The 13,543-nt window shown below is 33.7% G+C and overlaps 1 protein-coding gene across 2 annotated transcripts in view; it reads left to right on the top strand.

Moving 5' to 3' along the window:
* ryk (receptor like tyrosine kinase) overlaps positions 1–13,543 on the top strand; it is a 96,630-nt gene that overhangs the window by 49,327 nt on the left and 33,760 nt on the right. For both annotated transcript variants that reach the window (XM_087255666.1, NM_001083826.1), the window contains 6 exon segments: positions 1,931–2,052; positions 2,533–2,632; positions 4,697–4,825; positions 5,515–5,580; positions 5,686–5,827; positions 9,468–9,568. In XM_087255666.1, the coding sequence (XP_087111792.1) occupies positions 1,931–2,052; positions 2,533–2,632; positions 4,697–4,825; positions 5,515–5,580; positions 5,686–5,827; positions 9,468–9,568 (660 nt within the window).

A 13,543-nucleotide genomic window follows, 5' to 3' on the forward strand; every position in this document is an offset into this window, starting at 1 on the left:
AGTTCAAAAATAACTATTTTAGCAGCCAAAACAAAACATAAATTTCATCTTGAAGCTTGGTGACTTTTTTTCTTTTTTTATTATTTAAATTTTGTATTTTCTTCATTAATTTAGGAGTACCATCAGTTTACACATTTTTACATTCTTTAAATGCCCACTTTCCCCTCCCCTCCCCAACTGCGGCAGTTACAGTTAATTAGATGTTGCTATCCTAAATTCAGTAAATACAAATAAATAATATAAACTCAATAAATAAAACACACATACAGAAAATAATAAGTCAAATTGTACAGTCAAATTGTAAAAAAAAAAAGCAATACAATAATAATAATACATACATTAATCAAATAATATAATAAAATTTTTACTGCGCGTCTCACTACAGTGAACTTATTCATCCTCTGTTAATGCCAAATAGTTTTCCCATCTTCTCTGACAACCATCCATTTTATCAAGTAATCTATGTTTATTTTTTCATATGCTGCTACTTGGCATGGAATGATAACAGTTTTCAAGGTATACTGCAGTTACCGGCAAATATTCTGCTATACCATTCCTATGGTATATGTAAGGTTTTTTTTCCCCTTTGTTTTACGTTTTTTAGAACAACAGTATCTCCAACAGAAAAGATATCCAAAGTTGCTGATTAAAATTTAAAAAAAAATAATAATAATAAAATGTTTTTGAAACAAATAAAGACAGCAGAAGTCAAAGATGTATTTAAATTATTTAGCCTGACGTTTACTTTTGCAAAATATTTTAAAAGTTTCTCAAAATAATAGTTTTTTACATTTAAAAGGAACAGATTTTAGAGCAGTATTCACAATACAGTGTAACCGTGATTTTTATTTATTTTTTTTTAAATCTAAGTTTATCATATTGTCAGAATCTTATACCGGCCCATGCCTATAGCTGCCACCTTCCTCAATTCCGTAACTTATTCTTGAAATGATGGTGGGCCTGCTGAACGTCATCCCCTCATAATGATTTGTCTTCCCATCATAAAACTTATTAGAATCCACTCAGACATTTTCACACCAGACCAAAACACAAACAGGTCTCCCAGTACATATACTTTAGGACAAAACGAAAAGCAGCACCCAGAAACATCCTGAATGTACAATAATACTGCACTTTAACCCAGAGTTTCTGTATTTCAAAACAGGACATGCATGCATTAAGTCTCGTTTCGCTCTCACATCTCCAGTTCTTCAACCCAAGCCTGAAAAGCCTACTCAGACAAAAACTATTCAACATTTTTAATTGTATTAAACATACTCCTAAATTTCTTAACATTACTTTACAGTTTTGGCAAATTTTCTTCTAATGTTCATCGCTACATGACGTTTTCTAAAATTATTCCAATGTTAAGACTTTTTTCCGTTTTCTATTCCCTTTGTACATGCTATTGCAGGGAGAATGCCCTGCCCATTACTGACATTCTCTCCGTCATTAGCATAGAAAATTGGTCTTGAATCTGCGACTATGATGACACACAGGCATTTGTAGCTCCGCCCTCTTTTAATAAAAGGGCTGGGAGAAAAATCTCATTTGGATTTAAAGTGCAGTCACAAAAATGGCATTATTTGGATCAAAGCATGGAGCCATTTTAAAGAGTTCTAAAGCATTATTTGTGTGGTATTTTGAGCTTAAACTTAACATACACACTCTAGGAACACCAGAGACAGAAAAATGTGTGGTGCCCCCAATTAAACATTGATGAAACACTGCACACTAATTTTTTAGGTTGTTTCTTTATGCAAAAATATACTTTAGGTGCTTGATTTTAGAGGTTTATTAAAGGTGGGTCATTTTAGACCCAAAGGTAAAACGGTCTATAAGGATTTCTAATACAACAGGGGGGTTATTCCATTTTTTTACAGAACTGATTAGCTTTATCATGTTTTCTTTTTTCTTCTTCTCCCTGTAGGTCTTGATGCTGAGTTGTACTATGTGAGGGATGATGTGGTCAATCACTATGCCCTGTCCTTCGTCCTACCAGTGCCCAGTGACACTAACAGTCTGCATTTCACATGGCATTCCAGCAGCAAGGTTGGCATTGTTCATGTATACTACCATTCAAATGTTTTGGCTTAATAAATGATAAAAAATATATACATTGATTCAACAATGATTCTTTAAATCAAATCAAAATATCAAAAAGGACTAAATCATTTTACACAAATTTGGAGACACAAGTTGTCAATAGCTAAAACTCAGCTAAAGTATTAAAAATAGTTTCAGTGTTGAAGTTACTGTTTTAATAGTATTTTTGCACAATTACTGCACAATTACAATGACTGTTTTATTCTGAGCAGGACTTTTATGCTGGCTCTATGCAATTACGCAGGCCCTATTGTCAATCCCCAAAGGTGTAATATTTGACTATAGTATTGTATTTCTGTCATGCATGCAAGCTTTGAGAACATAAGGGACTTGCTTTGTGTTTTATCACATTTTTTTAATCACACATGCTGTAAATGATCTTCACAGTTATCATAATTGTTTTTTGCTCTCTTTTCATCTGCACAGGTGGATTACCGGTTGGGGTTTCACGTGGAAAACACTTCAGCCATGGATCAACCTCAAAGCAACATCTCTGTGCAGGGGGAAGTTCCACGCACTCGTTCAGGTGTGAGATTTTGTTTTTCTAGTTTTACTCCCTGTTGCGTTTTGAGTATAATATGTGGTGTAAGTAACAACAATCATCTAGATTTTCAAGAACAAAAAGTGTCTCAACTTTTAAATACTTTAAGATCTTATCTTAAAAAATACTTGCTACTTTTTGTAAAATTATTCTTAATTGTTTTGTATTTATATATGAATGTGCTATGTTATACCTTAAAGGATTAGTTTACCCCTAAAATCCACATGTTTTTCCAATCCCTGACACCTTAATTCATCTTCAGAACATAAATTAAATGGAAACTATTACGCAAAAATCACTTTCAACAGAGTAGTTTGGCAACAGTGTGTGAATATAACCAGTTTCTAATGGTAAAAGTGTATTCATTTTATAATCACACTTCATAAAAACAAGTTTCTGCAGAAACACTTTGATTGACATTTCTCTTTGTACATGTCACCAGAGGGGGAAAGCCTCACCCATTAGTGATGATCTCTCCCTCATTAACATAGGATATTGCTAACAAACAGGCATTTTCATCTCTGACTTTTAAAAAGAGGGCTAGGAGTACCTCATTTGAATTTTAAAGCGTCAGTGACTAAAATGGCACAATTAAGATCAAAGCCTAAAAGTAGCTGATTCAAAGAGTTAAAAAGCATTATTTGTGGCTATTTAGAGATGAAACTTGACAAGGAAATTCTAGGGACTATTTTACAACTTGTAAAAAGAGGCATAATAGGTCCCCTTTATAATATTTCAGATTTAGCTCTTTGAACTCCTTTATAGATGATGACAGTACAGAGATGGAACCAATAACATTGTGAAAATAGCTCATGTGTCTGCAGTGGTTCAACTGTAATAACACAAATTTAAAAAAGCAATTTTGTGCACAAAAAAAAACTGTAAAAATGACTGTTTTCTGATGTGTTCTGCCTCAGAATAGGGTGTGCATTTACTACATTTATGACAATTGAGACCCAAGTTTTGGTCATGCCAACTGCTGCAAAATTCTGTTGGTGCTTATAAAACATGAATATCAGAGAGAGGAATCTCTAGTCTATGTCTCTCGCCTAAGTGCTCTTGTAATTGCTTTGTACTTGATAAAATGCAGTAGCAAAGATAAAAATCTCAATGCCACGTGGAAAGCATGCAAATACTGTTTATGCTAACCACTGTTAAGGGTTTTCATAAAGTCTATCTGCTTCTCTATCTTTGGTGGTCTAAAAAATGCATTTACATACATGGGTTCTTGATGTGACATTGCATTATCATTGTCAAACATGACAAAAATGAATAATAATTAGTAAGTCATCATTTTAAATTCCAGTAGGAGATTAACCATTTCTGTTTCCAATTTCTTCAATGTCTTTTGACATCTTGTTGTCTAAACTGCTGTTATTAACTTTTTTTGTAGTCAAAATCAAAATAAATAATGATACACCAGGCCTAATTTTTCAAGTGGATATTTTTGTAATTGACTATTTTTTTTCATCTGTATATTTTTGGACTCGCTATAAAATAAAAATTTGTGACACCCCTATTTATTGACAATGTCTGAAAAGACTTGGAGAAAAAAAATCATAATTTTATATCAAATAAATAGGACTATACAAAGATGAGAAAGATAAATTGTATATTATTAAGTTGTTGTTTTCAAAGTTGTATGTTAAATTGTATATTATCATTATACTTAAATTTTATATTATTTAAGTAGTTTTTCTTAATTTGTACAAGTCACACCATTGGACAGTTCTGTAAAAAGTCAAAGAGAACTGAAAGAATTGATAAAGTTAATGGCCACTTATATTTTGTCAAACATTAGACTGTTTGTCAACTACCCATAAAAAAATCGTACACCGTTTTCATGCAGAACATACAGGTTATAAAACTTTTTGTGCAAGTTAGTAGGAGCTGACATAACGAATGTGCCAGCACAAACGACGAGCAGGCTTTAGTCATTTAAAAAGTTCAAAACGAGGCCCTTGGTTTATTGTTTACAGCTTTCATACTGAATATAATCAAGTTAAGACATTCGGTAAATATACTTACTGTATTTCTCTATCCTTGTAGTGTTTCGAGTGGACCTTTTCTGCTCTGGCAAGGCTGATGGAGAGGCTGTGCTAACAGTGCAGCTCAACCTCTCTACAGCAGCCAACTTTACAGTGCTCAACTTCAAACGCAGGAAAATGTGTTACAGAAGTAAGTACTTTTCATTCACGTTTTACCTTATTAACTCCCCAAATTAGTCTTTGTTTCTTTAGACCTCAGTAAGTGTTTTATGTATTTTATTTTTCCTCCTAATAGAAAGCTGTGAGTTTGTGTATTTGACAGATTGAAGTCTCTGATAATGTGAAACTTGACACGCAGAGATGATGATAATAACTCGTCATATGCTTCCCAGAGGAAATAGCCAGTGAATTTATTCTCTGCTTATTTGAAGCACATGAGCCAAATTAGCTGGTGGAGAAGAAAAAGAGTTTGTGTATGCCCCAATTTCCTCCCTCTTGTGGAATAACTGGGTCATGTGTATGTGGTGCTCAAGAAGATATTATGTGTCTTACACTTTGTTTGAAAGGAGCAAGATTTTACTGTTTTACTGGCAACGATTTACAAACCAAACATAAACGAAACCACAATCAACCAGTTCTTGCGTTCAGATGAATCTCACGAGGCCCATCAAGATGATGTCATATGTCACCCCTAAATCAACAGGGCAAAAACATTATTTTACTTAAAGGAAAATGCTCTCATTATTATAATAATTCCTTGGGGAAGAAAATGTGATGTTAGACTTGCATACATTGTGACAAGTCATATCATTTTTAATCCCTGTGTAAAAGGAGTCTAATACGTCACTTTATTTGCTGATCCTTGTGTTTACTTTGCAGGAATAGAGCAGCCAGAGCCCCCCAAAACTCTGCCATTCCCAAACACAACCATACAGAGAATAGATGGTGAGAGTTTGGGATCCATCTTTTAGCTATTTTGAATAATGTTCCTCTCAGTGTAGAATTTCTTTCATTCTGCCCTTGTAAACCTTCTCACGATTTGTCTCATAGCGAGCAGTCCGAACGCTCCGACCACATCCACACGAGTTTTCTACATCAGTGTGTGTGTTTGCTGCATCGTCATCTTCCTGGTAGCCATCATCCTCGCTGTGTTGCACCTCCACAGCATGAAGAGGGTGGAAATGGATGACAGGTGTGTGTCTGTGTGTGTGTGTGTTCAGTACACTAAAACTGTCTGCTTGTTAGTAACTTAGTGCAGATTTGTTTTTATAAAGTTTCTGCTCTTTTGCTCTTATGGTTTCAATATTTTTTCAACATTTGTTCAGATTAGGGCTGCACAAAGTTGGAAGAATCTGAAATTGCAGTATTTATCTTTTTCTGCGATTTATAGATTGCATTATGAATACAATTTCACCAGATGACTATCTCTATTTGGAAAGAATTTATCATTTTAGATTGTGTGCATCTGCAAAAAACACTCTAAATAAATAAATAAATAAATATAAATAAATAAATATAAATAAATTCCAAAAATAAAAAATACAAGTGAAATAAAAATGTTTTCTTGATATCTGAGGAGTCTTACAGTATTCATGTATACAGTCATTAAATAATCAAATGTAAAATAATACTGCATTTTCTTTGTTTTTTAGGTTGTTTTCAATCACGTGGTTCTAGTGATATACGAAATTCATATGGAGGGCAGGAAGTAAAAAAACTAATTAGGAGACGTAGAGGAAAGTCCTCATTTTTGCGATTTTTATGAAAAAAAATACTACAGTAAATACTATAGTGTACTACACTGTAAAACCCTAAAAGTTAAGATTACTTAAATCATTTGAGGAAACAGATTGCAACAAACTATTTAAGTTAAAAAATGAATCCTAATGACTTCTGTGAACTTAATCCATTTGAGTAAGCTAAGCAATTTGAGCACAGTAAAACCCAATAAATGAAGGGAACTCAAACCAACTGAGTTCTGTAAAACCCAATAAGTTAGTTAAAAAAAAACTAATCTAAATGAGTATTGTGAACTTACTCCATTTATGTTGAAGTAATGAGATATTTAATTAACTCATTACCTTCAACACTAAGTTCAAAACTTTTTTCAAATTAGTAGAATTAGCTTCCAGTAGTTTTTTGAGTTAACCACACTCATTTCATTTGGTAAAGTTGGCTGTTGGGTTTTACGGTGTAGATAACCACTTGAATTAAACTGTAGTAGTAATTATATTGTTGCTGTGTTACAACACTACTATGGTTATAAACAAATTATTTAATAGGCTTTTGTGTCTATAATTATACACCATCACAATACACCAGAGTTTATACTAACGTTACAGTATTTGTAACAGGTTGTAATTATACTATGCCAGCAGCATTCATTAAAAAAGAGTTGTACACATTATACACTTTACTATGACGGTCTAAAACATTTTTATTATAAATAACTATAGTTTTTCTTCCATGTGGATATCTTCCAGACATGAGAAAATAACAGATGAAAGCACACAAAAGTGTGGACGCATAGTCTACATTTATTTTTGTAAGGGGGAAAAGTGCTCCACAATAATAACCGTCTAGTGTTGCATTTCTTCTGTGTTTGGTCAATCCACTTTCAATCAACAAAAATTCACCGCTGCTGCGCATTTAGACGCATCATTATGGTTGTTGATTCCACCAAAACTCCAGTAAAGACATGGATCAATGCAAAACAAGACAGATGTTTCATAGCGATTACATGGCAGGGAATGAAATTTATTTGAAATTTATTGTAAGTGTGGTATATGTTTCTATATTTTTATATAACACGTTATTTATACACATAGCTAGGCTTGTAGATAATCTTTATTGGTGCTGTCAAATGAATTATCACGTTCAAAAAAAGCGTATACACATGGATGTATTAAATAAATTTTAATTACATGCCGCCTTTCCTTCTGTTTTTTTAGTCAGTTTCTTGAACTTTCCGCCCTTCATGAGCAAAAACATTTGGAAGTCTATAAAAGCTGTTCATCGTTTCTTTTTTTTGGCTGATTCAAACAATTAAAAACAATATAAAACAGAAACATTTTGTTGTTCTGATAACGATTCCTATGTAGAAGAAGCACTTTTTGCCCTCCATCTGAATTTTGCGCATCATCAGTAGCCTTATGTAAAAACAACCTATAAATAATTCAATAAAATGAATAGTTAAAGTTACAAATGGTACAATTTCTTAGGCCTGTGTGCTTTTTAAATTCTTATACAGTCGAAGGCTTAAAAAAACCCATCACGATTAACTATAACCTAGGCAACACTGCAACCCTAATTCAACCCTAATTTTTTTGCATTCAGTAAAAAAGAGTTTGTCTGAAAAGATGAGGGGAAAAATCTAATTTCATACCAGAGCACTGAGTACTTTAATTGTGTTTTCTGAAATTGAATTAGGCCTCTATACAAAGGTTTTCCTTTTTAAGGATTATATAAGGGTGGCAGATTAGATTTTATCTGCTTTTTTGAGGCACAAAGCACCATTTATCTTTTATAATTGATCAACTCTAGAACCAGTATAATTTCCACTAGCATATTGAGTCATAGCCCAAATAAAAGTAGACCAAAAGAAATCAGTAATATTTATCATTTGTCAAAATAATAATGATGATGAGTCATGATTAGGTTCAATGAGTTTCAGGACGCAGGTTAAGTCTGCATCATTTGACCATTTCTCCAGGGCCTCAGTGTTTAACCTTTATAGTTGAAGTCCAATGGCTTTAATTAAGACAATTACACAGCACTTAGTTTTAAATTCTCTTTAGTGCTAAAGAGTTCAGGCCAAGTTAAGTCTAACACCTTCTGAGAAAATAGATTCATCTGATTATAAAAGAGCCAGTGAAGCTATTTCAAACTAAAAGGCAGTTTTTTTCCACAGACAAAATCTAGATTACTGTAAGTGGAAAATACATTTGAAGTCAGAATTGACCCCCCCCCCCCCTCCCCCCAAATAGCACATAGTAGTTTTAATGACTAATTTCTAATAACTGATTTCTTTTATCTTTGCCATGGTGATAGTACAAAATGTATTGCATATTTTTTCAGCTGAACGTGCAATTTAAAGGATTAAATAGGTTAATTAGGTTAAACAGGCAAGTTAGGGTAATTAGGCAAGTCATTGTATAACAGTGGTTTGTTCTGTATCAAAAAAAAAATAAAATAGATATATTTATTTCTAATATTATTGAACTTTATAATGGTTTCAAAAATATATCAGCTTTTATTCTAACCAAAATGATACAAATAAGACTTTTTTTTATAAAAATAAAGAAAAAATAGGAAAAATATAGGAAATGTCCTTGCTCTATTAAACACTATTGGCAAATATTTGAAAAAGAAAACAAAATCAGAGGAGGGCTAATAATTCTGACTTGAGCTTAGGGCTGGGCCCATAAATGCTAATATATCAAATCGCTATAAAACTTATGTGATTAACAATGATAAGCTCTGGACTTCTTTAACTCTATATTAATCTAAGAGCCAATCACACAGCAGATGTATGCAACAATGGAAAGCTAGAAGTGTTTTGATAATAGAGATGTACTGAATTATCGAACAAAAATGTTATGCCATTTAATAGACCCTCTCAATTTTGTGGCTTCAGTTATTGTTGCCAAACTCTTTATAAATCTGGAAGCATTAACAACTTGTATCAAAATATATATCAATATCGTTTAATTTGGAAAATAATTATAAATCGAGATTGCCATATCATCTAGCTGTATATGCTAAAATACCTGTCAGTAGGTGCATTTTAATTCTGCAAGTAATATACTTTTTTTCCCCTATTTTTCTTTTAGCGTCAGTGACAGTGGAAGCTCTCAAGGTCTGTCTCAGCCTTCCACCCAGACCACCCAGTACCTGAGAGCAGACACCCCCAACAATGCTACACCTGTCACAAGTAAGCTAAAGACCACACCATGCCACTTAGATTAGCAACTCTCTCAAACATCTCAACCATCTGTCGTAACCATCTGCATTCCTTTTCCATGTTTTAAAATGCCAGAAAACCCATCTCTGTCAACTATTGCCTCGCTGCCCCAGATAATGCTCCAAGAGCAAATAAATAGCACCAGAATGCTTCGCTTCCTATGGCCAAGGATGCTAAATTGTTCTAAATTTCGCACCTCTGGCTGCATTTTGTCTTGTCCTGTTTACACTAAATGTGCATTCCATTATAAATAAGAAAATTGGAAGCGAATGATCAAATTAGCTTAACTGGAATCAGAAGGTTGGAATAAACAGGCGTTCTCCAAACATCTCCCACTCCATACTTTTGACCTTAAGTTTAGACTCAAAGTTGACTGATACTAGTATACATGCAATCAATGTTTTCACATCCCATCACAATAGCTCAAAAGTCATGTAGTACTTTACTCAGAGATGGCAAAAGTACACACATCCTTTACTCAAGTAGACGTACAGATACTCATGTTTAAATCGACTCTCGTAAAAGTTGAAGTACTGACTCCACTTTAGTACTCAAGTAAAAGTAAAGACGTATAGCCTGAAATAAGTACTAAAGTAAAAAGTATTAATTTCTACAACTTCTTTTAGTTTCATGGGTGTAACTCCACACATCATGTATACATACATACAAAATAACTTGCATTTCTAATATTTTTGTAAAAACTTCACCAATTTTTCATTTTCCTAAGCAACTAAGCAACTCTACAATATTGTCCAACAACACTGTTTAAAAAGGTGCCCTGTCTATCATTACCCAGACACAAACTTTATGACTGTTAAGAACAACAGCTGGCATTCGTATATTCTAAAACGTAATCATTCTGCCTATACTTTATTTATAACTAATAAATGTCTACATTGTCCAAAAATTTTTTTTCCTTTGATAAAATTTAAAAAATAACTGAATGTATTTGACTACAAATATTTTTTTGCAATATGCTAAAGCTGCTGTATTGTCTTCAAACAGCACAATCTAGCAGCTCATAATATTTCACTTTTCATTTGTTTTTTGTTTTGTTTATTTTCAGATTTATGTATGTTGAATTTAACATAGTCATCGATTAATTACATTTTTATTTATAAAATTACCTAGTAAAAATACTATTGATGTTCTAAAATATTTATCTATCAATCTGTCTAACAAATTTAAATAAGACTACAGTGTAAATATAATATACATGTTAAACCTATAAAACTAAATTCTGTACTCGGAAATATTAAATCGTTAGAAACAAAGTAAATAAACCTCATTATTTGTGATCTGATCGATCAAAATGCATCTTATTACCTGGTATAAACAGGACAATAGTCGTGTAAACATCAGACATGGATGTCTCATCCATGTTAAGGCTGATTTATACTTCTGCATCAAACGCCGGTGTATGCTATGGCGTTGACGCATAGCCCTTCGCCGTGGCTGTCAGCGTCGCTGACGTGCACCTCTCTAATTTTAACTACACGTCGCGTAGCGCAAGCTCTGTGATTGGTCGGCTTGGTAGCGCTGACGAGTCTGGGCGGGATTGAGAGCCGCGCGAATGGTGCGAGCCTGATGGAGCGATTGTTTACAAGTGTGTAGTTCCATGAAGGAGCTCCTGATGGAAAGTTTTGTTTTGTGTTTACCTCATGGTTAAAGTTGTTGCACGTCCGCCGGTTCCTGCCTCAAAATGAGCGAGTTTGAGCCACTTGTACATCCAGGAAGTATTCAGGAAAAGCAGTACAGCAGCGAAGAAACTCGACACAGAGGAACATTTACACCTCACTGCCAACTAGCGTTCCGGAAGTGTTAATGCAGACCAACAGAGACAGCGCGCAGAAGTATAAATGCACAGCTACGGCCGTTGCTTGCGCCGTGGGTTATGCCGGTCACTTGACGCAGAAGTATAAACCAGGCTTTACCGTTCCTTTGGTAAGCTTAAATAAACAAGCCTATGGTGCACAATCAGAGGTCGAAAAAAAGCGCACACTGCAGCACATATAAGCGCAATGAAAGATAGTTTGACAATCAAAAAGGCGTTCAATTTGCGCAATGACAAGAGATAAAATAGCTCGTGCCACCAAACACAAAAATGAGCCCGATTTAAAAGTGTAAGGTGTAGAAAGTATACATATTTGTGAAAAAAAGTATGTACTTTTACTTTGTGTAAAAGTAAAAAGTTGTCAGAAAAATAAATAGTGGAGTAAAGTACTGATACCAGAAAAATCTACTTAAGTACATTAACAAAGTGTTTTCCATCTCTGATTTTACTCAATAATTTGCTTTCAATTCATAGTGCCTTCTTAGAGGCATTTCTTTACACTTGGGTAGTTGTCTTTTCTTCCACCTTTAGAGGCAGGCCAGCTTTGGATAGTCACCTCCACCCTCTTTTCCTAAATAGGTCCACATCAACAGGATGTTTCCACACTTAAAACAGTCACTATTTTCTTAGTGGGCGAGTTTCTACTTTCCCTCAAATCACCAGATTGAGATAAAATTAGAGTTCTTTTAGGCAGAGCTGAAACGCGGGTTGATAACCTCCCTGAAACTTCCCATTAGTGGACTTTTGCCAGGAGATCCCATGAGTTTAAATACACACTGGCTCCAGTTTTTAAAGAAATCACAATAGGAGCATTATTAAATTAGATGTAGAAATGTCAAACCAAGTTTTGTTTGCAAAATGGTTCTAGAACTTCTTAATTCATGTAGGTCTCAAACATAATTTCTCTAAGCTATTCATGCATTAGTCTTTCACCAACTGGTGTCACTCCCTGAATCCAAAGTTGAATACTTTCCTAATCTGCAGTGTATGAAAAGTATTTACAGCAAGGCTGGATCTAGGCATGGCTGTTTTTCTGTATTTATTAGCTGAAAGCAGGGTGCGCTATTCATTGATGGCAGCTTCATGCTGTTAAGACTGTACATTTGTGTGCTATCAGGGTTAGAATTAATATTAGTTATTATATTATTTATAATGTGTTTTCATAAATGTATATGTAGGGCTGAGCCAGTAACTGAAGGTGATTTTTTGTGCATTTTGTCAGTAACGCAGTTTCTTGTTCAAAATTGTGTTTGGAATCTATTTAATCAGATGATAATCAAATCATGATCATGATCTGTGATGACAGCAGTTTGTATAGTTTATCAGTGAGCTATGGTTTTATGTATAAATGCTGCACATGAAAATACCACATATAATAGCATGTTTTTATTCCATACTTCATAATTTCAGTTAGGTGTTTAAGATAACACCAGCAGTGAGATGACTCTGCAGATGTGTGATGATTAGTCATGCTGAATCAAAATGATTGAGTCTTTATAATGCAACCCTATGGATGTTTGGAATTTCTGCCAGAGAGCATCATCTAGCCTTTAGAGGAGATTTAATGCTAATGACACCACCATGCTTCCCTAAAAAAGATTTTCATGACAATCGCAGCTTTTGCTCAATCACTTTTTAAAATTGATTCAAATATACAGTGCTGTGCAAAAGTATTAGTATTTTCACCAAACAGAGATGTCGCCAAAGTTCTTCAGGATTTAGTTTGTCTCACTTTGTTCTGTTTTATCATGTCATTCCAAACAGACTGGATGATGAGCAGATGTGATTCTTGTGCAGACAATAATCTCACTGTATAATTACAATCTTTGAAAAAAATTATTGTTTGGAAATGTAAATATTTCAAACTAATATGCTACAGACAATTACAGAAAGACCTGACTTTAAATCTTTTATTTTTTATTTTGGTGAAAATACTAGTGGCCAAAGACTTTTGCAAAGTACTGTATATAATTCAAATACTGTCTATTCAAATATATTATTGAACCCATTTTTTTTATTTATTTATTTATTATAGACAACACATAGCACAAGTTTAAAATAAACAGAAATGTTTTAAAAAAATTGTCTGTGAGATAGTCAAATGTGCTGTT

Source organism: Danio rerio, chromosome 6, assembly GCF_052040795.2.
Source record: "Danio rerio strain M-AB ecotype USA chromosome 6, GRCz13ab, whole genome shotgun sequence".
In the NCBI taxonomy this organism is placed as follows: Eukaryota; Metazoa; Chordata; class Actinopteri; order Cypriniformes; family Danionidae; genus Danio; species Danio rerio.